Source organism: Nerophis ophidion, linkage group LG08 (genome assembly GCF_033978795.1).
Source record: "Nerophis ophidion isolate RoL-2023_Sa linkage group LG08, RoL_Noph_v1.0, whole genome shotgun sequence".
Classification (NCBI taxonomy): Eukaryota; Metazoa; Chordata; class Actinopteri; order Syngnathiformes; family Syngnathidae; genus Nerophis; species Nerophis ophidion.
In genome coordinates, this window is record NC_084618.1 from 41,501,798 (window position 1) to 41,528,919 (window position 27,122).

The 27,122-nt window shown below is 40.6% G+C and overlaps 1 protein-coding gene across 1 annotated transcript in view; it reads right to left on the reverse strand.

Moving 5' to 3' along the window:
* Window positions 1-2,305: 2,305 nt before the first annotated feature.
* LOC133557787 (ras/Rap GTPase-activating protein SynGAP-like) overlaps window positions 2,306-27,122 on the reverse strand; it is a 64,106-nt gene continuing 39,289 nt past the window's right edge. The window contains exons 13-20 of the mRNA XM_061908582.1: window positions 26,302-26,492; window positions 25,418-25,622; window positions 19,252-19,821; window positions 12,869-13,363; window positions 12,639-12,785; window positions 10,012-10,223; window positions 5,238-5,310; window positions 2,306-4,793 (exon numbers count right to left, since the gene is read on the reverse strand). Of these exons, the coding sequence (XP_061764566.1) occupies window positions 4,767-4,793; window positions 5,238-5,310; window positions 10,012-10,223; window positions 12,639-12,785; window positions 12,869-13,363; window positions 19,252-19,821; window positions 25,418-25,622; window positions 26,302-26,492 (1,920 nt within the window). The 3' untranslated portion in view covers window positions 2,306-4,766. The remainder of the gene's footprint in view (window positions 4,794-5,237; window positions 5,311-10,011; window positions 10,224-12,638; window positions 12,786-12,868; window positions 13,364-19,251; window positions 19,822-25,417; window positions 25,623-26,301; window positions 26,493-27,122) is intronic.

Here is a 27,122-nt window from a genome sequence, read left to right on the forward strand (position 1 = left end):
AACGCCTCTTCCTAATAATAGACAATGTATAGCAGTACACCACAACTGATGGACGGGAATACTTTAAGGGGGAAGAAGAACAGAAAGTTTGACTTAAAGTTCAAGCTAGCGGTTGTGAAGTATGCAGAGCAGAATTCTGGTTTGGCAGCGGCCAGGTAGTTTAACGTTGACCCAAAATGTGTATGTGAATGGAAACCAAAAAAGGGAGAACTACTAACTCAGTCAGCAATCGGTGGAAAACGGGCTTGCTTATCTGGCGGAGGTAGGATGAAAGTGAGCGACGAGCTTGATGCTAAATTGTGTCAGTGGATACATCATGTTCGTGGACTGAACAACCGTGTGTCCCCCAAAATGATCCGCATTAAGGCCAAGGAGTTGTATGCCACTGCGAGTGACACGAGAGACACTGGGGAGGTGTTTGGTGCAACGAGTGGCTGGCTTAATTGATTTCTGCGTCGGAACAACTTTACCCTCAGGAGGAGAACAACTGTTGCACAGAAGGACGCTCCCGTCGAGAAGATTGTCAACTTCCTCGTTTTCTCTACTAAACAGATAGATGCCAAGAAAATCCAGCCCAAGAATATCATCGCCATGGATGAAACAGCCGTCTGGTTTGACATGGTTGGTTTTAGTACAGTCAATGAGAGGGGCGCCCGCTCCATCGGCCTCAAAACCACCGGCCACGAGAAGGCACGCGTCACGGTGGCTTTTGCAGCCAAAGCAGATGGGACAAAGCTGAAGCCTTACATTGTGTTTAAAGGTGCTGTCCGTGATGTAAAGGCTATGCAGAGCATCCCTGAGGTGATCATAGTTTCTTCCAAGAATGGCTGATTTAATGATGACCTGACAAAGGATTGGCTCCAGAGGGCAGTGAGGAAATTTCACTTCGGACCGAGGCTACTTGCATGCCATATCAGCAAGGCCACGAAGGCAGAGCTCAAAAGAGCTACAACCTTACAATGGCTGCTATATCTGGAGGTTGCACAAAGTACCTGCAGGCCCCCGATGTTGTGTGGAATGGCCCTTTCAAAGTGCAGCTCCCTGACTACTATGATAACTGGATGGCTGGTGATAAAGACAAGACCTACACCAAGTCAGGGAACCTGAGAGCCCCTTCACGCCGCCTTCTGGTCGACTGGGTCCTGGGAGCCTGGGATGCTCTGGATCGGGACACTCTGATCAACTGATTCAAGGTAGGCTGGCTGGCTGTGCGTGTGTGTGTGTGTGCGTGCGTGTGTGTGTTGCAAACAGTAGCCATTGCTGATTGTTGCTTTCTGTTATCCTACAAGGTGCGTGGGCTGACGGTGGCAGCTGATGGGAGTGAGGACCAGCTCATTTACTGCCTCAAGGAGGGACAGCCATGTCAGGCAGGCAGAGAATTGCAGTTTAGGGCTAGACAGCAGGGTGCTGCTGTGGTTCAGGAAGAGGAGGAGAGTGATGAGGAACAGCAGTTCCTCAATGAACTTGTGATTGAAGAGGAGGAGGAGGATGAGGGGGGTGAGGGGTAGGAAGAGGAAGAGAAAGAAGGGGAAGAGGAGGAGGATGATGAGTGGGTTTGAGTTGCATTTGGGGTTGCTTTGCTGTAGTATTATTGTTTTGATGGTTTTATAGAGTAGTTGGTACCATAATTTTTTTTCCCCGTATGCTGCTTTATTTAAAACTTGGAATACTGTAGCCTTTATTTTATTTAAGTGACACTATTATTGTTCTGTTTTGATGGTGGGTTTTATACTTGAGTACTTGGTACCATAATTTTTTTTTTCCCGTATGCTGCTTTATTTAAAACTTGGAATACTGTAGCCTTTACTTTATTTAAGTGACACTATTATTGTTCTGTTTTGATGGTGGGTTTTATACTTGAGTACTTGGTACCATAATTTTATTTTTCCCGGTAGGCTGCTTTACTTATTTTCAGTATTGGTATTCTATTTGACAATTGTTGCACTACTGCCATGTTGAGGCCTTGTTGATCTCTTGTCTTTTGATGGTCTTGTTTTTTTGTTTTTATGTTTACAATACCTTTTACATTTAAAGTTTTTCATACAAAAAAAAAATACTGGACAGTAACCATTGTAACCAAATAATGGCCTGGTACAGGCTGGTGCAAAAATAAATAAAAGCTTTGTGCAAATAACCGCCTGCTTCTTTTAAACGCCCGTCTCCAAAAATGATTTTGTGAAATAAACGCCCGGGCTACTATTTGGTAATATATATATATATATATATATATATATATATATATATATATATATATATATATATATATATATATATATATATATATCCTATTTTTTATTAATGCATTTTTTGGTGTAATATATATCAATGTTTAAAATATATGCAATTTAATGAATAATTTGTATTATGTTGAAAAATAAAGAATGGATACATTTAGTCACTAATATTATTTTCAGGCTTTTGCAGGCCACGTTAACGTGGCAGGCCAGATTAAGCCCCCGGGCCATGAGTTTGATACTTGAGATGTAGACCACAATAATTCAGGTACAGGTTAAAAAAACCTGTATTCAAAATTCTCAAACCCACAGACACAGAAAATAAATAAAAACAATTTGTGAAACTTTTAGTCTATCTTTAAAGGCCTACTGAAACCCACTACTACCGACCACACAGTCTGATAGTTTCTATATCAATAATGAAATTTTAAAATTACAACACATGCCAATACGGCCGGTTTAGTTTACAAAATTACAATTTCAAATTTCCCGCGGAGTTTCCTGTTGAAAACGTCGCGGAATGATGACGCAATGATGACGAGTGTTTGCGACGTTATTGGTTGGAAGGGACATATTAGCCGAGCACCACTTACGGCTAAAAGTCATCTCTTTTCATCGCGCAATTACACAGTATTTTGGACATCTGTGTTGCTGAATCTTTTGCAATTTGTTCAATAAATAATGGAGAAGTCAAAGTAGAAAGATCCAGGTGGGAAGCTTTTAGCCTTTAGCCACACAAACACACGATGTTTCCTTGTTTAAAATTCCCGGAGGTGAAGCATTACAATGGATCAGAGCGGTCAAGCGAACATGGATCACGACTACATGTCAACCGGCAGTTTTTGGTGTGAAAATTGTGGAAACAAGTCGCCTCTTACCGGAGATCAGCGGAGCCAGCGTCAACCTGCTGCCTTGACTTCTGTCAGAGACTCTGGCGTTAAAACACCCGTGGCCACAACCCTCCAACTTTAGGGTACTCTTTAACTCACTAAAACACTATTAACACTATAGGCAGATAAGGGATTTCCCAGAATTATCCTAGTAAATGTGTCTAAAAACATCTGAATCACTCACTTGCCCTCGCCTTTTTTTTCTAAACTTTTTTTTTTTCTCCCTAGGCCTTCACTCTAAATTTCCTCATCCACGAATCTTTCATCCTTGCTCAAATTAATGGGGAAATTGTCGCTTTCTCGGTCCGAATAGCTCTTTTTGTTGGAAGCTCTCATTAAAAACAATGTGAGGATGTGAGGAGCCCTCACACGGGTGACGTCATCGTCTGCTACTTCCGGTAAAGGCAAGGCTTTTTTATTAGCGACCAAAAGTTGCGAACTTTATTGTCGATGTTCTCGACTAAATCCTTTCAGCAAAAAAATGGCAATATCGCGAAATGATTAAGTATGACACATAGAATGGACCTGCTATCCTCGTTTAAATAAGAAAATCTCATTTCAGTAGGCCTTTAAAATTCATGGTATTAACGAGAGCTCTGAGATTCATTTTAGCAGTGAATAACATGGAATGTGTAATATTGAAATTTTATGCAACAACCCTTGCATGAAAAGAGACATGTGATTGACCAGGTTATTATGACTATTATTTCAATATATCAAATATATTGAAATAGAAATACGGTCTTGTCAACAAATTAAAAAAACTTTTTTTTTTGCATTGTAGTAGTGACAAAATTATTCAATAAGAATGACATTTCAAGTAAAAAGTACCAGTCTGGTATCAGTATCGCACACCATTCCAATCAGATGCTAACTTCTGCCTCGTTATCGCTGGGTAGTTTGACTTAAACATGGACCCACGGATTGTTTTTACCCAGTCTAAACACAGACACACAATTTAGAACAGAGACACGCAGATCTGATTACACACACAAATATTGAAACACGCACTTAAAAATTGTTTTACTACAACAGTACTTCCATAAGAATGACCCTGTTTAGGAATGTAAAGGGTAGGTAACTTCTTTTTATTGCACCTCTTTAAAGACAGCTGATTTTTTAAACTGTAGAATAGGATTTGTTTATGAACGTTTATGAGAAAGTTTCTCATTAAACAGAATTATATATCCTGAAAGACACATTTAATACTCTGTAGTCAACTTCAGCCTTTTCATCATAAAAAGTAATTAGAATAGAAAATGAAATGGCTTGAAATTGAGTAGAAAAGCAGCTATAATTTGATTAAAAAAAAAAAAAGATTAAAAGGTGCAAAAAAAAAAAAAAGATATGTAATTAATCATGGGGGACTTTGTGCTTGTTCTACATTTTAGTTGGCAGCCCCAAGGTGTTGCATTGTGCCCGCAAGAATCCTCAAGTCAGCATTTTTGACAGATGAAGAAACTCCCGATGAGGCGTTAACTCGACATTCTTTGTACAAATTGGTCTCAGTCGTAAAAGTGATTGTCAAGTTCTTTTGAAAGTTTTTCTTGCGACAAGAATCTTTTGTGAGGTACCGTAGATCTTCTAGTTCCGCTTACACTTGGATGACCATCACGGATCCTAGTCGCTTTCGAACTGGCAGTCAGGATCCTGCGAGGCCGCCATAGCCCTGCAGGGAAAGAAGCTATTCAATTGTTGATCAACATTCTCAAGAATGTTTTATTGTTTTATAAATCGCTGGCACATGACAGGACTCTTCCCGTCTTGAAGGAATATCTCAACGCTCAACCCAGAAAGGACGTGAGCCGCCTAAGAGCCAAGACACAGTGGCCTTGCGGGCTAGTTCTGAGTTGTTCTCCCCTTCATGGCGGCAATGGTGAGACTATGATAGAATATAGAGTGTGGGTGTTGAGGGCTTGATATTCCTTCAAAAGAAACACGTTTTTACCCTCCAAACAGCTCCTACTAGGGATGTGACAAGTGGTGTTGATAGATGGAACAGGTGAAGTGTATCCTGCACTGACTGACACGGAGAATGATGCAGTGCTTTTGAACAAGTGGCGATGGTAAGAGAAGTAAATATAAATATGTGTGTGTAGACTCAGGCACAAACCTGGTCTGTGAGGATTCGAGGCTTAATATCAGGAATGGCGCCCCCTCTCAGCTCATCTTCCACAGCCATGAGTCTGACAACAGGGAAATAGAAACAAACGCTTGACAAAAATAGAATGACGAAGCCGCCATTTTTTCCTGTATAAGTAAGTGCGTGTGGCCGTGTGATGAGGTTACGGTCTTTGCATGCCCTGTTTTGTTTGTACAAGCAATATTCTTTCTGGAATGATGGCACACTTGCCGGACGTTTCATTAGGCACACCTGCATAAAGTAATGACATCCGATACAAAAGCTCCACAACGCTTTAAAGAGGAATTGCACATTTTGGAGGGAAATGTTGCCCACCATCCACAAACCTTACGTGAGACAAGAACAAACATCTTTCTCTTATGTGCGTTCCAAGTATTAAAAAACTGCTATTAAGAGGCAGCTAATAATGCAGGTATATGGGATTCATCTTCTGTGCCTAAACAACGTAAACAAACTACCAACAACGTTCCATTTACATGCCATGACCGGCATATTCACCAAGTTATAGCGACATTATTGTAAGTTGAACTACTTTTCATGCATCGTGACATATCCCCTTACTCATACTAGTCCTCCAAGTTGCCAGCTACTACGGTTTAGAAAGTATGAATTGCTTTAGATATATTGTAAAACTTACAAACATTGCTTGAAATTATGAATTTAGAATCATTTGTGCAAAAATGCTATGGACAAATACTTCTGGGTCAATGAACGAAACAGGAAGTACATTTTCAACCCTAAGCACCTGCAGTGAGCAAAGTCATCCAAAAGATGGCGCCATAACACACACAATAATACACCTTTTCAGTGTCCTATGAAATCTATTTGTTCAATACAAACAAGAAGCGGCTTATAGCCAGGAAAATACAATATATGGCTCCTAAATGGACAAAAACCAAAAAAATACAGAAAAAAATCCATGACGAAGGGCTGGTTTACAGAAATGTGATTCAAAACTGGTTTAGGTCAGGGCCAATAAGAGGCAAGATAGGGCGAGTCATGACGCAGCATCAGGAGGCAACATCTAAACGCATTTCCCAGTGTGGTGGCGGAAACCACATGAAGCGAGGGTCTTGTTTAAATAGCTATGTTTCTTTCAGAGTGCATCAATAGACCATTTATCTGTACTTTTATTTTATTGACATAATTTTCAACATTTTATGAATGTTCTGTTTTGCTCTGGCTTACTAACAGCTGTGTGTGCAAACCACTTGGGGATAGGGGGGCACTGGGAATATTCCGTATAATTGACCACTAACTGCTTAGTTAACACTAGTACAACAGTTACATAAGATTCCAGTCCTAGCACAAACATATGTTCGAATGTATTTATTTCTGTTCATGCAAAAATGGAGTTTGTTGGTGTCTGTTTTTTGAGACAAATGTTTTGCACTTGTCCTTTGGCCATGTAATTGTCATTTTGCCACTGTGGTTTCTGTTGAAACAGTCAGGTGTTCTGTAGTGAAAAGTCCCCATTTCAATAAAAGAGTGCTGCATATCTTTTGGTGTTTATTAGATATTATTATCAGTGTTTAACTGCCTCTAATTTAATTTGTTTCCAGTGTCTTCCCCCGCTTTTAACTTGGTAAAAAGCCAGACAGAGGGCATGTTTCCAGTTTGTGTTTATTATAATATACTATCAAACTGACCATTTATTCTCTGCCTTTTTTCTGGTGGAAAGCTGTAAATGAAGTTGAGATATATATTTATACATATGTAGCAAGCTATTTCTGCCGTGTAGCTTGTAGCGTAGCTTGCTACAATTTTTTGGGGATAGCTTCCCCTGTAGCTCATTTAATCAAGAGTAACTAGTAGCTTAGCTTACTACATTTTCAAAGTAGCTTGCCCATCACTGCCTAAGCCGAAGGTTTATGTTTTAAATAAATAATACTCTGTGATCAACACATGGTTAAATATCATTTGACAAGGTTTGTACACTGTAAGTAGGCTACTTTTAATTATTGAATACCATTTAAATCAAGAGTAAGATTACTGATTCAATGTTAATATTTGAATGGGCCCCAGTCCCCTCTATTGTGAAAAGTTGGGCCCTGAGGTCAAAAAGACACTGTGGAACATGACTGACCTTATAGGTCAAACTGCATTTGAGGCCCGAAAACTCTGCCTTCCACTAGGGGGACAGAGAGCAATACAGCAATGCTAAAACTGACCTCAGAGGCATCAAGTGGACTATAGGCGGAAAGAATGTGTAGGTTCACCTGGACAACAAAGACTCATGGTGGGTGTGGCCCGGCATCCAACACCTGATGAGCTACAAAAGTAACTAATTGGCCGCCAAAGCGCCACCAACACAAAGAAACTCAATCACTTCTTTTCCCGCTCCAAGATATCCAAACCAGCCAGACCTCATATGCCCCTCCAGCCGTATAGACCTCGACTGCTCGTCCTCCAAGAACAACAGGTGAGGCTGGCACTGAAGGTTATAAACCCGTGTCCCCAAGAGCACAGCCATAAAAGACTTAAATACCAGTGGGACTTACGTCTGTGGGTATGAGGGGTTTTGAAAGACTTGTTCACCAATATATCAAAACCTGCCTACCCCCAGAACTTTGAGCCACACCAGGTTACCTAAAGGTGCTGTTCAATAAATTAGAATGACCAAAAAGTTGTTTTCAGTAATTTCTTTCAATAAGTTAAACTTGTATATTTTTATAAATCCATTACACACAGATGGTTATATTCCAAAGGTTTATTTTATTGTTGATTGTAACTGAAAACTAATGAAAACCCCAAATTAAGTATTTTAGAAAATTTCAATATTATGACCAATAAAAAAAATATTTTTAGAAATGTTGGCCAACTGAAAAATATGAACATGAAATGTATTTATATGCACAGCATTCAATACTTGGTTGGGACTCTTTTTGCCTGAATTACTGCAGCAATATGGTGTGGCATGGAGTCCATCAGTCTGTGGCACTCAGGTGTTATGAGAGCCCAGGTTGCTCTGATAAGGCCTTCAGCTCTTTTGCATTGTTGGGTTTGGCGTATCGCATTCTACTCTTGACAATACACCATAGATATTCTATGGGGTTGAGGTCAGGCGAGTTTGCTGGCCAATTAAGGACAGGGATACCATGGTCGTTAAACAAGGTATTGGTAGTTCTGGCAATGATGCAGATGCATTGATGGTCCTGTTGGAAAACTAAAATTGCATCTTCATAAAGTTGCATAGCAGCGGGAAGCATGAAGTGCTCCAAAACTTCCTGGTAGACTGCTGCAGTGACCCTGGAACTCAGAGAACACAGTGGACCAACACCAGAAGATGACATGGAATACCAAACCATTCCTGACTGTGGAAACTTTACTGTAAACTCGTCTGACTTCAACCCAATAGAAAATCTATGGAGTATTGTCAAGAGGAAGATGTAAAAGGTGAAGGCCACGATCAGAGAAACTTTGGCTCTCATATTACCTGAGGAGTGCCATAGACTCCATGCCACGCCATATTGCTGCAGTAAATCAGATAAGGAGCACAGACTAAATACTGAGTACTGTACATGTTCATACTTTTCAGTTGGCCATCATTTCTAAAATCAATTTTTTAAATTAGTCATAGGTAATATTCAAATTTTATGAGATACTGAATTTGGTATTTTCATTACTTTTCAGTTATAACGATCAAAATTAAAATAAATACAATTTAGAAAAATATGAAATAAATGTTTTTAGTTTCACTTTTTGAATGAAATTACTGAAATAAAGCAATGTTTTGTTTATATTTTAATTTATTGAGCACATGGACTGTCAGCACTTTAGCACTGGTCAAAAAGGCACAACTGAGACTCCACTTCATTTGTGTGCTGCGAAGGAACCAACATTGAGGTGAAACTGGAGGTATCTTTTCATCGATCCATGTATCGATGTACTGCGTAACTGTTTGGTTTGCTGCCTTCCCTGCTGCAGACAGGCAGGCCCTGAAGAGGATGACCAGGACAGCAGATGAGATTATCGGCCACTCTCTGCATGCCCTAGAGAGCATTGCTTGCTCTTGCTGCCTCGTCAGAGCAAAGAAAATCCAGGCAGAAAGTTCTTACCCTGGTCAGAACTTTTTCAAACTGCCATTAGTGAAGAGTTTTCGCTCACACAAGAGTAGGGCAAACATAATAAAAAATGTCTTGGGTACTGAATCTGTCCCAATAGCTTACACTATTTTCCACATGTGCACTACTGTTCGTACTGGTATTTATGCATTTGTTCTTGACATGTTATTTCTTGTTTTATTGTAGCCAAAGTAGCCACCTGTATTTTGGTCATGCTCTCATGTTTGATGACAAGAAAGCATTTTATTCTGTTCCCATTACCTGTAATGTTAGTTGCCGCTCACTCACAGTTATTTTACCATTTAAAATTTAGTAAAGGGAAAAACGTGTGTTCTTATTTCATAAATAGATTTTGAATGATAAACAAAATTCCCAGAAAAGTGCAGATCCCCTTTAAATCTGTGTATTGTTAAATGTATTAATGTCAAAACAATGACTGATTTTTGTACTGGATACATGGATGTAGGTGTACCTAATGTATAATTGCACTTTTACTTTGTTTGTGATTCATAGCATGTTTTCATTATTAATCTTCTCTTGTGTGTTTTGTTGTGTTGTTGGATATCTGGCAGTGCTGACAACCCCCTGGTGTGTTAGGATTAATGCCAGTTTTTGATTTGTTTTTTTTTTTAAAGAAAAAAAAGGTAATAGACATTTTTCCCCCCGAGCTCAAGCGTCACCTGTTGATGATGCCTTTGATTTGAGAATCCTTCTCCACCTGCTGCTGCTTGAGGCGCCGCTCGCTGTCATCCAGGCGGCACTGATACTGCTGCAGGATCTTGCTCGTCTGCTGCTCCTGCGACACGAGCCGCTGCTCGTACTCCTCCAGCTTGCGGTGAGACATCTTCAGACGCTCCTTCAAAGAATGGATCTCCTCCTCGTACTCCCTCACCTGCGAAGGAAAGCTGCTGTGGATTATTAAAGCAGAGGATCCCTGTTTATCACAATTCAGCACACTTGCGGGTTATTGATAAAAAACCCATTTTATTTGTGGTAAAACCCGGCCATTTCTAAATTTCTTATTTTTTTTAATTGAGTGTTTTTTTACATGAAACCCATCTCATTTACCCTAAGTCAGTTTTAGTTTACAACTATGTGATAAAGTATTTATTATCGGTAAAGTGCAGTGGTACCTCAATTTAGGAGTATCTTAAAGGCCTACTAAAACCCACTACTACCGACCACACAGTCTGATAGTTTATATATCAATGATATATAAACTTGTGCAGTCCTTTGAGACATTTGTGATTTGGGGTTGTATAAATAAACATTGATTGATTGATTGATGAAATATTAACATTGCAACACATGCCAATACGGCCGGTTTAGTTTACTAAATTGCAATTTTAAATTTCCCGCGGAGTTTCTTGTTGAAAACGTCGCGGAATGATGGCGTGTGCGTGTGACGTCACGGACTGTCAGGAAATATTAGCCCAGCACCATTTGCGGCTAAAAGTAGTCTCTTTTCATCGCGCAATTAAACAGTATTTTGGACATCTGTGTTGCTGAATCTTTTGCAATTTGTTCAATTAATAATGGAGAAGTCAAAGTAGAAAGATGGAGTTGGGAAGCTTCAGCCTTTAGCCACACAAACTCACGGTGATTCCTTGTTTAAAATTCCCGGAGGTGAAGCTTTACTATGGCTCAGAGCGGTCAAGCGAACATGGATCCCGACCACTTGTCAACCGGCAGGTTTCGGTGACAAAATTGTGTTAAAAAGTCGCCTCTTACCGGAGATCTGTGGAGTTTGCGCCGTCCTTGTATCTGCTGTCGACTTCCCTCAGACACTGGCCTCACGACACCGCATACACACCCTTCCGACTATCAGGTACTATTTAATCTCACTAAAACACTAGCAACACAATAGAAAGATAAGGGATTTCCCAGAATTATCCTAGTAAATGTGTCTAAAAACATCTGAATCCGTCCCAATGCAATCCCTTTTTTTTTTTTTTTAAACTTTATTTTTATTTTATTTTATTTTTCTTAGTCCTTCGCTATCAATATCCATCCATGCACAAATCTTTCATCCTCGCTCAAATTAATGCTGCTGGAGGCTCTCATTAAAAACAATGGGAGGACGTCACCCTTGTGACGTCATCGTCTGTGACTTCCGGTAAAAGCGAGGCTTTGTTATCAGCACCAAAAAGTTGCAAACTTTATCGTCGATGTGCTCTACTAAATCCTTTCAGCAAAAATATGGCAATATCGCGAAATGATCAAGTATGACGCATAGAATGGACCTGCTATCCCTGTTTAAATAAGAAAATCTCATTTCAGTAGGCCTTTAAGAGTAACTTAACTTCAGTAATTTGAGATCTGAGCTGCCTTCCGGCTTTTTATTATGCTTTAAATTGCAGGCATAATTTGAGTTACGAGCATTTTATCTCTCGTAGTAATAAGGTTTCACCGTTTGAACAATAAAGAGTTAATGTTGTTACACGTTGCTGTTCCTGCTTTGTTTACACAAAATACAATCATAAATTTCAGTTAGACAGTTTAGGTGCGCCACTCAGAGATCGACACAATCATGCCCTCCAGCTACCGGAAACAAACTTTTATCCCCAAAAAATATTTAGAAGCTGCAGATGCTGTGTTTGACGCGTTTCAATTTGTTGCATTTAGTCCTGACTCAACAAATGGTACTTTTGTTTCACATGCATACATATCACTAGGTATCAACTTCATCCTTTCCGGTCCGTCACTCAAATACATCTGTGTGCAACATAAACAGCCATTTCCTAATTCCAATTGTTAGGCTGATCCCACAGGTCAATGCATTACATAAAACCTCTTTCGTTGTTATTGTACATTCTAAACAATCTTTCCTATCTTAAAAGCTTTGGGCGAATTTTTAAAACGCAGTTTTCATGTTAAAATTGTGGTGTTGTGGGAGGGCCAAGCACAAATTTAATTAATTTCAATTTATTTCAACAGGCGGGGCTGATTTGTGATACAAATGTTTTGAGTTGAGTTGCGAGCAAGTTTAAAAAACTACAACAAGCTTCACTCACACAGAAAAAGCTGTCAATCTTAAAATTCAAGAAAGCGCTCTTTTCCGACACTACCAGTTTACTGTCTCTGCACCAGGAATCATCAACTTGAACCATTATCTCACTTGCGATGCGATCGACAAACAAGCTGGGAGGAACATATCTAAACTTATGAAGGGGTTCACAAAGATTCATTTATTAAATAATAGTTTTAATTCATAACCATGACCCTGAATTATTTACCATTACCACTAACTGAAAAAGTTAGTTTAACCTCAAGTTCCTTTTCAAGAGAGGACAGGAAGTGTGCTGACCCTTTCCAGGCGTGATTCATCCATGCTTTTGGAGTACTCCTTCAGTTGACCTTCACGGTCGGGCCGCAGACTTTCGATATCGGCCGAGAGGTGCGGCATGTTGGAGACCCAGGCCACAGTGCGCTCGTTCAAGTTTGATTGAGAACCCTGAAACAACAACAATTCTGTTGCAAAAAAACAAGAACTGGAAGTGAGGATTGTCTGGTCTTGGGTTAGAAAAATCCACTAACCTTATTGACGACCGGTTTGAGCAGATGCTGCTGTGGAGGCTGCAGCTGTTGAGACTTTTTGTTGCTTTTTGTGGGCGTGTCAGTGCAGTCTTCGGCAGCTGCAGACGGTGCCTGGTTCTCCTTGGCGGAGCTCGTCTGGAACGGCAGCCCAGGAGCCGGACTGTCAGTCAAAGACATCTGTGTCTCCTGTTGTTGCGTTTGCGGTGGTTGATGCGTTTGTTGCTGCTGCGACTGCTGCCGTTGCTTCGGCTGACTGCCGCTGAAGTTACTGTCCGAAGAGTCCAGGAGCAGATTCCTGCTCTGTGGTCGGGCCTTCGGGGGTGTGGCGGTGGCTGAAGTGTTGATGGACCGCTGAGACTTGAGGAGTTGGGGTGCTATAGAGGACTGGCGCACGGGGTGAACAGTGGTAGGGGGCGTGGCCAAGGAGGCAGGCGTACCTGTGCCGGTGCCTGTCTGAGAAGTGATGCCCATCAGGTGCTGCTGCTGGAGGGACTCCTGATGGCAGAGGAATTAGGAAAGATGACAACATTTTTATGTTAGTGTCCACTGGTGATAGAACCAAAGAAGTCTTGTGGATAGATGCTGGAAGTCAGACCTCACCCCTAACAGAACCAGCACCTAAAAAACTAAAATACCACTGACACATCCCAAACTCTTTTCAGGATATTTCATAGATCACAACTGGAGTGTTTTTATTTTCTTAGAGGACAATGCCTCTCACCAGAGCAGGCTTCATCATTTCATTTCACTTATATAGGACAGCTCCAGTCTAAAAGTCTGTTGCAGGATCCAAATACCAAAATGACTGCGTGAGGGAACCCACGCAGTCACGGGGAGGACATGCAAACTCCACACAGAAAGATCCCGACCCTGGGATTGAACCCAGAACTACTCAGAACCTTCGTATTGTGAGGCAGACGCACTAACCCCTGGTTCACCGTGCTGTCCCGGAAGCTGATACCATTCAATAAAAAAATAACAATTGTTATGAAGAGGATACTTTTTATTTGCTTAACAAATTAAAAGAACAGATCGTAAATCCATATAAGACGGTAGCTAGGGAAATGCAGTCTTAATTTGGACTCTCGAACAAAATTCAAATGATGAAAGATAAGGTATATTAAAGGCAAATAATAAAGTGTCCACAACCTCTTCATGCTGCATTTTTGCATTCCAAACTGATTAGCAAACACTCTGAACAAATGGTTCTCAAATGAGGGTACCCCTGGGGGTACTTGAAGGTATGCAAAGGGGTACGTGAGATTTTTTTTTAAATATTCTAAAAATAGCAACAATTAAAAAATCCTTTATAAATATATGTATTTAATAATACTTCAACAAAATATGAATGTAAGTTCATAAACTGTGAAACGAAATGCAACAATGCAAAATTCAGTATTGACAGCTAGATTTTTTATAAACATGTTCCATAAATATTGATGTTAAAGATTTATTTTTTTGTGAAGAAATGTTTAGAATTATTACAATCCCCAAAGAGGGCACTTTAAGTTGATTACTTCTATGTGTAGAAATCTTTATTTATAATTGAATCACTTGTTTATTTTTCAACAAGTTTTTAGTTATTTTTATATATTTTTTTCCAAATAGTTCAAGAAAGACCTCTACAAATGAGCAATATTTTGCACTGTTATACAATTTAATAAATCAGAAACTGATGATATAGTGCTGTATTTTATTTCTTTATCTCTTTTTTTCCAACCAAAAATGCTTTGCTCTAATTAGGGGGTACTTGAATTAAAAAAATGTTCACAGGGGGTACATCACTGAAAAAAGGTTGAGAACCACTGTTCTGAACAACTGGCAAGATAGTCCAGAACATAGCAAACTTTATCTAGAACAGTATCGACCGCGGCACGAACGTTTTTTTCCTTCCGATTTAAAACATCTATCAAACCACAGAGCTTTATGAATGAACTCAGACATTATAAAGTTTTGTTTTCATGATTCTCTGCCGGAAAAATCCTTGAAAAAACCCTTCTGAAGGTCTGTCTTTGCTTCTGACCTGCATCTGCCCCGATACAATCTTGGTAGTAGCGTCATGGTAGTAGCCCAAACCAATTTCCTTTCTTGATAATGTCTATTTAGCATCAACATATCCATTACTGACATAATGTTTGTAATCTGTGCCAATATTACAGTGGACATCAGTTAAAAGAAGTTGTAAGGATCCGCAGGTGGCTAGTGTGACATCATACTGTAGGTCAACCAGAAAAGGAACTATTTTTACCGCGCTAAAATAAAATGAGCGCCCCGCAGTGTACAGGAGGCACATAGAGTATGACCAATAGTCGCATTAGAGCAAGTGCATGGAAATTTGGACTTCACATGTAGGTGTGAAAATACAAAAACAATGAACAATTTCAGAAATCGGACTAATTTAGTGTGTGGAAACGTGGTGACGGACACTTCCTTGTCAATCACTTGTCTATTTGGTTATGGTTTAAAGGCCTATCCAGACAGAACCATTTTTAGGTTGAAACTCTGACGATATGTATGACGTTTCAGCCTTTTATCCCCACGCAAACTGCCTTTTGGGTGGTGTGAAACTACAGTTTTTGAGAACAGTCTCCAGGGTGGGAAAGTCTAAAAAAAACTCTGGCATTGTCGTTTCCATGGGGCAAAGAAAGTTTATTTCGAACATGCTACTCAGATGCGTAAAAATGTTACTCTTGTTTGATCAACTTTGGATGGATTTATTCTCGGAGCAAAATGCTAATAAAATGGTTAAAATCTGTTTTTCTTTTTTTGTTTGTTTGTTTTTGTTAAATACTCACATGAACAATAGTTCCACTTGCAAATGTGAGTAAAATGCTTACACTGTACAGCCCTATGAGTGAGAGCGAACTGGAAGCGCCAACTCTGCATTGGTGACAGGCTTCCACAAATAACATGGCAAACTGGATCATTTTTTTCAAGACCCAGGGCGTTCTTCGTCTGTGCTGACTCAGTGCTCACATGCTGAGAGAATTGACGCGTCTCGTCAAGGAAAAAACTATTGTACTGTCGATCCTAAAAAAAACCAGGTATTGATGTATTTTTTGTAGTTATCGACTTGGTATTGAACTATTTGATACTTTTGACAACATTAGCCCTGAGAATACGACATAGATAAATGAGACTATTCACTTGTAAGTCTTCACAGGAGACTGTTCGACTATCTTTTCCTCCATTACTACTTCCAGTAGGTGTAATGGCTTATTATAGTGCAATAAAAAAGACCATTTGGTAATTAATTCAAGAAGAACAATGGTCATAACATTGACTGTGTCAAAAAGCACAACAAAGTTTGAGATGTTAGTTCTATCACAGCCTACGCAGCGGGACAGAAATAGCGCAGGACAACAGAACACGGCGTTATCATTAGCAATTGACATGCTGTGAGTGACTAGTTAAGAGTACAACTCACAAACAAGACACTACATTTACTTTGAATAACTGAAATGATGGAACGTTTGCAGAATGACTGCAAGTGCGAGCACAACAGGATGGAGGCCAAGAACCTTGACTCAGCTCTCTTTAAGAAAAAAATAACACTTAAATTTGTACCTTGACATTGGTTCCTAAAAGTACAGCATCTGGCAACACATAGTCAACTCCTGCACATTCTAACGAGCTCCAATACAAACACAGCATCCAAAATCCTGCCTACACAACCAGTATAATATAATGCTCAGTTCTGACTGGCGTCAGAAAGCTATATACAAACCACGTTTCCATATTAGGTGGGAAATTGTGTTGGATGTAAATATAAACACAATACAATGATTTGCAAATCCTTTTTAACCCATATTCAATTGAATGCGCTACAAAGACAAGATATTTGATGTTCAAACTCATAAACTTTATTTTTTTTTTGCAAATAATAATTAAGTTAGAATTTCATGGCTGCAACATGTGCCAAAGTAGTTGGGAAACGGCATGTTCACCACTGTGATACGTCACCTTTTCTTTTAACAACACTCAATAAGCGTTTGGGAACAGAGGAAACTAATTGTTGAAACTTTGAAAGTGGAATTCTTTCCCATTCTTGTTTTATGTAGAGCTTCGGTCGTTCAACAGTCCGGTGTCTCCGCTGTCGTATTTTACGCTTCATAATGCGCCACACATTTTCTATGGGTGACAAGTTTGGACTGCAGGCGGGCCAGGAAAGTACCCGCACTCTTTTTTTAATGAAGCCACGTTGTTGTAACACGTGCTGAATGTGGTTTGGCATTGTCTTGCTGAAATAAGCAGGGGCGTCCATGAAAAAGACGGCGCTTAGATGGCAGCATATGTTGTTCCAAAACCTGTATGTACCTTTCAGCATTAATGGTGCCTTCACAGATGTGTAAGTTACCCATGCCTTGGGCACTAATGCATCCCCATACCATCACAGATGCCGGCTTTTGAACTTTGCGTTGATAACAGTCTGGATGGTTCGCTTCCCCTTTGGTCCGGATGACACAATGTCGAATATTTCCAAAAACAGTTTGGAATGTGGACTCGTCAGACCACAGAACACTTTTCCACTTTGCATCAGTCCATCTTAAATGATCTCGGGCCCAGAGAAGACGGCGGCCTTTCTGGACATTGTTGATAAATGGCTTTCGCTTTAACTTGCACTTACAGATGAAGCGACTAACTGTATTTAGTGACAGTGGTTTTATGAAGCGTTTCTGAGCCCCATGTGGTGATATCCTTCAGAGATTGATGTCGGTTTTTGATACAGTGCCGTCTGAGGGATCAAAAGTCACGGTCATTCAATGTTGGTTTCCGGCCATGCCGCTTACGTGGAGTGATTTCTCCAGATTCTCTGAACCTTTTGATGATAGTATGGACCGTTGATGTTGAAATCCCTAAATTTCTTGCAAATTACACTTTGAGAAACGTTCTTAAACTGTTTGACTATTTGCTCACGCAGTTGTGGACAAAGGAGTGTACCTCGCCCCATCCTTTCTTGTGAAAGTGAGCATTTTTTGGGAAGCTGTTTTTATAGCTAATCATGGCACCCACCTGTTCCAAATTAGCCTGCACACCTGTGGGATGCTCTAAAGTGTTTGATGAGCATTCCTCAACTTTATCAGTATTTATTGCCACTTTTTCCAACTTCTTTGTCACGTGTTGCTGGCATCAAATTCTAAAGTTAAGGATTATTTCTAAATAAAAAAATGTTTTCAGTTTGAACATCAAATATGTTGTCTTTGTAGCATATTCGACTGAATATGGGTTGCAATTTATATGCAAATCATTGTATTCCGTTTATATTTACATCTAAAACAATTTCCCAACGCATATGGAAACGGGGTTTGTATTTGACAAAATTAATATTGGGGTTGTTGTTTGCACGGTACAATAGTAGCACTACTAATATTACTTACGCATTGTAGAGGACATTTTGTTCCAGCACCGTTCCCAGCTATAAGCCGTCTGTTTTCATCGCATAATTCCACAGTATTCTGGACATCTGTGTTGCTGAATCTTTTGCAATTTGTTCAATGAATAATGGAGACGTCAAAGAAGAAAGCTGTAGGTGGGAAGCGGTGTATTGCGGCCGCCTTTAGCAACACAAACACAGCCGGTGTTTCATTGTTTACATTCCCGAAAGATGACGGTATATCTTTACTATGGAACAGAGCGGTCAAGCGAACACGGTTGGATTGGACCACACACACACAAAGTACAGTGTATTATGCAGCGATCATTTCGAAAGATTGTGTTTGGAAGAGGGTCCCTTGCGAAGGGCAGAGATGGGCATCGACTGGTGCTGAAGAAAGGTGCGGGGCCGTCCTTCAGGTTGTACAAGTACGACCATATAATCTCACTAAAACAGTAGTAACACAATAAGCAGATAAGGGATTTTCCAGAATTATCCTAGTAAATTTGTGTAATAACATCTGAATCGCTCCCACTCTATAGTCTTTTTTTTTTTTCTAGTCCTTCACTCTCACTGTCCTCATCCACAAATCTTTCATCCTCGCTCAAAATAATGGGGAAATCGTCGCTTTATCGGTCCGAATCGCTCTCGCTGCTGGTGGCCATGATTGTAAACAATGTTCAGATGTGAGGAGCTCCACAACCCTTGACGTCACACGCATATCGTGTGCTACTTCTGGTACAGGCAAGGCTTTTTTATAAGCACCAAAAGTTGCGAACTTTATCGTCGATGTTCTCTACTAAATCCTTTCAGCAAAAATATGGCAATATGGCAAAATTATCAAGTATGACACATAGAATGGACCTGCTATCCCCGTTTAAATAAGAAAATCTCATTTCAGTAGGCCTTTAAGTAAGGCACTGGATCTCATAAAATGTCCAGGTAATTTCTTCACTCTTTAAACTAACAAACACTCATTTTTTTATATTTAAAAGGGAAGCAGCCTTACCTGCACCTGCAGTGACAGCTGATGCCAAACAAAGTCGTTCTGGTTCTGCCGAGTGAAGTCGTCGCTGTAACTGTGCGAGTGGACGATGCTGGGCTGTACCAGGCTGTTTTGGGAGCGCAGGGCCGACAAATCCTCACTGCGCGAGAAAGCGTTGTTGCCGAACGCTGGCGCGTAGTCGTGGTGGCCATTCTCCGGTTCTGGGGCGAGGAGGAGCGGCGGTGGAGGAGGATGTGCCGGCGAGTTCTGGGCGGCCAAATGGAAGAGAGGGTTTTGGAAAGACAGGGGGAAGTGCATGGCCGCGGCTGCCTGCTGCTGCTGCTGGGAAATGGATTCGGTGGGGCCGCCAATGTGGCCCATCTGGCTCAGCCTCAAACCGGACCCAGCTGAGCCGCCGGGAAGGTGCCCTGCCATGCGGAGAGGGCCGCCTAGGTTGCCGAAGCTGTGGCCCAGGCCAGCCACGGAGGCCTGGGAGGAGGTGAGCATGTCTCCCACAGAGTTCAGGTTGGAAATGCTGTTCATGCGTGAGTCTTGAAGGTCCATCATGGACACACTCTTGTTAACGCTGTGTACCTGAGTACATAGACAACAATATTATCAGTCACGTGCTAACATGCTACCATGAAATAAATATACAGTCCCCTGATCTGTGTTGTTAGATTAATACTTTCTGAAAGGGAACCTATGATGAATTTCTTCTTTTCTGACTTATAAAACAATGCCAAAGGTTAAACAAAGATTAAACAATGAGAACGCTAATGGACCCGTAAATACAAGTTGGATTATCCACTAACCAGGCGAAATAGACACCGACATTACTACTTGGTTTGAGGAAACAAGAAAAAAGTAGAATCAAGTATTGTTTTTTTCATATAATTGTGGCATGGGCAATTTTACTGACGTGCAACACATTAATAAATTGTCTTCTTTTAAAAAGGTGTCATATGATTTTTTTTCTACATTCAAAACACTTCATTGTGGTGTACATAGCTCGCAATGGTGGTTCTTTGGTCAATATTTTGCATTGAATATGTTTTACAGGCAATTTTCAGGTCGCTTCTTGACTGTCCCGTTTTGTGGTCGGTCTTCTTTAAGTGTCTCCACTTGGACTGTGGCTTCTTGCCGTCATCTTTGTTGTAGTTTTTAGTGCTTCCATAACGAGTATACTGACAAATATAAGGTTGAACTTAACGCTCATTTGTATTAGAAATTACATCAGCGTAGGATGCATGTGCAAGTACGAGTCAATCTTCCCCACAAAATGAGGTATAGGATAAAGAAAATGTAGCTACATTGTCAGACCACAACTGCAGATTCACACAAAGCACTTTGGGTACATCATACATTTATCATACCTGGATAATCCACTGACGTCACAATTGGGAAAAATTTCACAATTGGGGAAAATTCCAAATGGCATGTTTGGAGGAAGGCAAGATTGAAGATCTCTGCCATGCATGCCTCCATGATTTGATTTCAAATTTGAGAATTATGCAAATCCCAAATACACGAAAAAAGGGGTCAATAGGTAAGACAAGTTGGTTTTGCATGATAGGTAGCCATTAAGGAAGCTCGGTATTGATCTGAGAGTGGGCAAGTGTCCCCTGTCACATCACGCCTCACCACCAGATATTTGGAGGATTATTTTATTTTAATTTTTTTAAATATTCTTAAAAAATGTCCTAAATTAGGCATTTTCAAGCCTAAAAATGGCAAAATAAACTAAACTAAATTAAATAAAACTCTCATCCTGTGGAAAAACATTTTTCAAACAGTTTTTTTATGTTCTGGCTATGAAATGATTTGATTTATGATCAATGATTCCTACTTCACATATAATAATTTATCGCGGTCAATTGGGGATACAGTATAAACAAGGAATTCCTGTCAAATCAATTCTTAGATATGGTCGTAATTATTTTAGGTGCACTACGCATAATAAACACAACATTATTAATATTGGTACTATGGATAATTTGATCAAAAACTCCTTAAAACAGCCCACTACCTATAATATGGGCTGTTTAAACATGATAACATTCTCTCCCAAAACGTTATTACAAGCCCTGTTTTTATATGAGTTGGGAAATTGTGTTGGATGTAAATATAAACGGAATACAATGATTTGCAAATCCTTTTCAACCCATATTCAATTGAATGCAATACAAAGACAAAATATTTAATGTTCAAACTCATAAACATTTTTTTTTTTTTTTGCATGGCTGCAACACGTGCCAAAGTAGTTGGGAAAATGCATGTTCACCACTGTGTTACATCACCTTTTCTTTTAACGACACTCACTAAACGTTTGGGAACTGAGGACACTAATTGTGGAAGTTTGAAAGTGGAATTCTTTCCCATTCTTGTTTTATGTAGAGCTTCAGTCGTTCAACAGTCCGGGGTTTCTGCTGTCGTATTTTACGCTTCATAATGCGCCATACATTTTCGATGGAAGACAGGTCTGGACTGCAGGCGGGCCAGGAAAGTACCCGCACTCTTTTACTACGAAGCCACGCTGTTATAACGCGTGGCTTGGCATTGTTTTGCTAAAATAAGCAGGGGCATCCATGATAACGTTGCTTGGATGACAACATATGTTGCTCCAAAACCTGTATGGACCTTTCAACATTTATGGTGCCTTCACAAATGTGTAAGTTACCCATGCCATTGGCACTAATACACCCCCATACCATCACAGATGCTGGCTTTTGAACTTTGCGCCTAAAACAATCCGAAAGGTATTTTCCTCTTTGTTGTGGAGGACACCACGTCCTCTATTTCAAAATATAATTTGAAATGTGGACTCGTCAGACCACAGAACACTTTTCCACTTTGCATCAGTCCATCTTAGATGAGTTCGGCCCAGAGAAGCCGGCGGCGTTTCATGGTGTTGTTGGTAAATGGGTTTGGTTTTGCATAGTAGAGTTTTAACTTGCACTTACAGATGTAGCGACCAACTGTAGTTACTGACAGTGGTTTTATGAAGTGTTCCTGAGCCCATGTAGTGATATCCTTTACACACTGTCGGTTTTTGATGCAGTACCCCCTGAGGGGTCAAAGGTCTGTAATATCATCGCTTACGTGCAGTGATTTCTACAGATTCTCTGAAGTTTTTGAGGATTTTACGGACCGTAGATGGTAAAATCCCTAAATTCCTTGCAATAGCTCGTTGAGAAATGTTGTTCTAAAACTGTTCGACAATTTGCTTACAAAGTGGTAACCCTCATCCCATCTTTGTTTGTGAATTACTTAGCATTTCATGGAAGCTGCTTTTATACCGAATCATGGCACCCAACTGTTCCCAATTAGCCTGCACACCTGTGGGATGTTCAATATAAGTGATGAGCATTCCTCAACTTTATCAGTATTTATTGACACCTTTCCCAACTTCTTTGTCACGTGTTGCTGGCATCAAATTCTAAAGTTAATGATTTTCACAAAAAAACTTGTTTATCAGTTTGAACATCAAATATGTTGTCTTTGTAGCATATTCAACTGAATATGGGTTGAAAATGATTTGCAAATCATTGTATTCCGTTTATATTTACATCTAACACAATTTCCCAACTCATATGGAAATGGGGTTTGTAGTTAATGAGGTGATTAGAGACAACAATCTTAACGTCATCGGTCTCAGCGAAACCTGGCTTAAACCAGACAATTTTTTTCCGCTAAATGAGGCATCTCCTCCTAACTATACGAATGCGCATTTTGCCTGTCCCCTTAAAAGAGGTGGGGGGGTCGCACTAATATACAACGAAACTTTAATCTTAGTCCTAACCTAAATAATAAATATAAAATGTTTGAGGTGCTTACTATGAGGTCTGTCACACTGCTGCCTCTATACCTGGCTGTTATCTACCGCCCCCCAGGGCCTTATTCGGACTTTATCAGTGAATTCTCAGAGTTTGTTGCTGATCTAGTGATGCACGCCAGTAATATAATTATAATGGGGGACTTTAATATCCATATGAATACCCCATTGGACCCACCGTGTGTGGCCCCCCAGACTATAATTGATAGCTGTGGTCTTACACAAATAAATGAACCCACGGATCGCAATGGTAATATGATAGACTTAGTGCTTGTCAGGGGTACCACCATTTCCAAAGTTATGATACTCCCGTATACTAAAGTAATGTCCAATCATTACCTTATAAAATTCGAAGTTCAGACTCTTGTTCGGCAAGCTAATAATAATAATAATAACTGCTATAGCAGCCGCATCATTAATGCTGCCACAACGACGACTCTTGCTGGCCTACTGCCCTCGGTAATGGCACCATTCCCAAATTATGTGGGCTCTATTGATAACCTCACTAACAACTTTAACGTCCCCCTGAGCGAAACCGTTGATAGTATAGCACCGCTGAAGTTAAAAAGGGCTCCAAAAGGGCGTACCCCATGGTTTACAGAAGAAACTAGAGCTCATAAACTATCATGTAGAAAGCTGGAACGCAAATGGCGTGCGACTAAACTTGACGTTTTCCCACAAGCATGGAGTGATAGTTTATTAACTTATAAATGCATGCTTACCTTAGCTAAAGCTAAATATTATTCAAATCTCATCCGCCTTAATAAAAACGATCCTAAATTTTTGTTTAGTACAGTAGCATCGATATCCCAACAAGGCACTCCTTCCAGTAGCTCCACCCACTCAGCAGATGACTATGAATTTCTGTAATAAGAAAATTGAACTCATTAGAAAAGAGATTAAAAACAATGCGTACTCTAGCCTTTAAATAGACCCCCTTTTTAGACCAGTTGATCTGCCATTTCTTTTCTTTTCTGGACGGCATGGCGAAGTTGGTAGAGTGGCTGTGCCAGTAATCTGAGGGTTACTGGTTCAATCCCCACCTTTTACCATCCTAGTCATGTTCGTTGTGTCCTTGGGCAAGACACTTCACCCTTGCTCCTGATGGGTGCTGGTGAGCGCTTTGCATGGCAGCTCCCGCCGTCACTGTGTGAATGTGTGTGTGAATGGGTGAATGTGGAAATACTGTCAAAGCGCTTTGGGTTCCTTAAAAAGGGGTAAAAAAGCGCTATACAAGTACAACCCATTTACCATTTACTTTTTCTCCTCTACCCCCCTCTCCCTTGTGGAGGGGGGGCGGTGGGGACACAGGTCCGGTGGCCATGGATGAAGTACTGGCTGTCCAGAGTCAGGACCCAGGATGGACCGCTCGTCCAGAGTCGGGACCTAGGATGGACCGCTTGCCTGTGTATCGGTTGGGGACATCTCTGCCCTGCTTATCCACCTACGCTTGGGATGGTTTCCTGCTGACGCCACAATGGACGGGACTCTCGTTACTATGTTGGATCCACTATGGATTGGACATTCACAATATCATGTTAGACCCGCTCGACATCCATTGCTTTCGGTGCCCTGGGGGGGTCCTCTCCAAGGTTTCTCATAGTCATCATTGTCACTGTCACCGACGTCCCACTGGGTGTGAGTTTTTCCTTGCCCTTATGTGGGCTCTGTACCGAGGATGTCGTGTGGTTTGTGCAGCCCTTTGAGATACTTGTGATTTAGGGCTATACAAATAAACATATTAGGGCTATACAAATAAACAGGGCTATACAAATAAACAAATAAACAAAATAAACAAATACAAATAAACACATATAATAAACATATTTTTTGAGGGGGTTTTTTTGACCGTGACTTAAAAAAAACTAAAAAAATAATACGGTTAATGTTGGTCTTCAAACAATATAGACAATGCACATTTGGAAAAGATACAATCTGAAACTTTTGGAGATGTGGGCCGTTGTTTCATTTGCAATCTGGAAACGCCTCCAAACATGAACCCTTTTGCAGACACTTAAAAAAGTGGGTTGTTAAATGTGACTGTGGAGCAAAATCTATACCAAAGCATATCCAATACATTATCAAGCCAACAAGTAAGTCTGTTAAATAAGGATTCATCATACGTACCCTTTAAGTAAAAATCGCTGAATTTTCGCATTTCCCAATGAAATACAGATTAAAGACTTATTAAACAGCCTGGATAATATATTTAATTTAAGTCTTTTGACATTACTAATCTACCCAATGGGACAGACTGCAGAAAAATTGATAAAAGTAACGCAGACAGTCCTCTGCTTACCTGTATGTGTAAATCTGACCCTTAAGGAGTCAGCGCCTCTCCAAACCAGGCCTCACCTTAGGGTCGGGTTCTGTGATGTCAGAGCTGCTTGTGCAGTAGGCCGGGCTGGATCGGGCCAGCGGCGGGCGTGTGACGTAGAAAACTTCCCTGGACGAGCGCATATCTCGTTCCGCCTGTCGCCTCATGTTGAGGTTGGACGAGAGAGACTCCACAGCAGACACGCCAGGGGCGGGCGACGGCAGGCGAGAGATGTCAATCGAACTACAGACAAGACAAATCTTTCATTGTGAATAAAAAGTCCCTGTCCTTTCTTTGCCTGTGTGTGGCAGTAGAGCACTTTGTCCCATGATATAAAAGAGTTAACATATGTAATGCTAATCTTCTTATCTAAAATGAATGTGTTTTAATACAATTGTGTACATAGGGGACTTAGCTAAAAAAAAACACACAAGGTTTTTTTTTGTACCATACTGCACCCAAAACACCACTGGAATGCTTTATGAGAGCAAGTGCAGCAAGAGGGTCTCGCTATAACAGCTGTTATTGCTCTCACGAAAATATTTCTCAGCTAAACTGTTAGGCTGTAATGAGAGCCAATGTCTCTTGATGTTGAAAGGAAGTGTTAGGCGGAGAAAAGAGGTTTGGGTAAGAAGGTCTGGGAACAGAAGGTGCTGGCAATTACAGATTGATAAAATACTTACAAAGCCTTCAGAGATAAATTAGGTAACGTTAGCGAGGCTCAGAAATAAGCTGGCATTGTGTTTTGAACCACTGAATCCCCATTCTGTTAGTATCTTGATTTGCGTTGCTCTGTTAATTACACCCATGCGATGCTGCAGTGTCGGACGGCGTTTCCATTACAATTACCAGTCACGCCGCAGCCTCCCAAAGGATGCAAAGATCTATTTTTACATGGGATGAGGAGGAGGGGAACACTTACCTGTTTAAGTCACGCATCATCAGGCTCTGGAAGTCAGAGGACATGAGGCGATTGAACGTGGGCCGAGAGAAGAGTCTGTCCTTGGGCCGCTCGGGTTGGTGATTAGTGGTGGTGTGTAGCTGAGGGTTCCTCAGGGCCACGCTGATGTCATTCAGGAGCCGAGGCAGAGGCCCCAGTTTGAGAATAGCGTCCTGCAACAGAGGTTGGAAATGTATAGGAAAGGTAAAAATTGTTGTACGCTTTAATGGGTTTTTGCAACATGCTTTTATGATCAATCTGCGCATATTTTTATACAGAAATAAAACATTTCAGTCCTGTCATGTTTATTTCAAACATGCATACTGTTACAATATAGTAAATCACATATTAAAGAGAGACACCACCACCCCGGTCTGCCATTTCAGAGGTAGCGCCCCCGATGTCCACGCGATGCTGCAGAGTTTTGTCAACCAAGACAGCCGCATAGCATTAGTGCCCAAGGCATGGGTAACTTACACATCTGTGAAGGCACCATTAATGCTGAATGGTCCATACATGTTTTGGAACAACATATGTTGTCATCCAAGCAATGTTACCATGGACGCCCCAGCTTATTTCAGCAAGACAATGCCAAGCCGCGTGTTACAACAGCGTGGCTTCGTAGTAAAAGAGTGCAGGTACTTTCCTGGCCTGCCTGCAGTCCAGACCTGTCTCCCCGGACTGTTGAACAACTGAAGCTCTACATAAAACAAGAATGGGAAATAATTCCGCTTTCAGAGCTTCAATAATCAGTTTCCTCAAGTCCCAAACGTTTATTGAGTGTTGTTAAAAGAAAAGGTGAT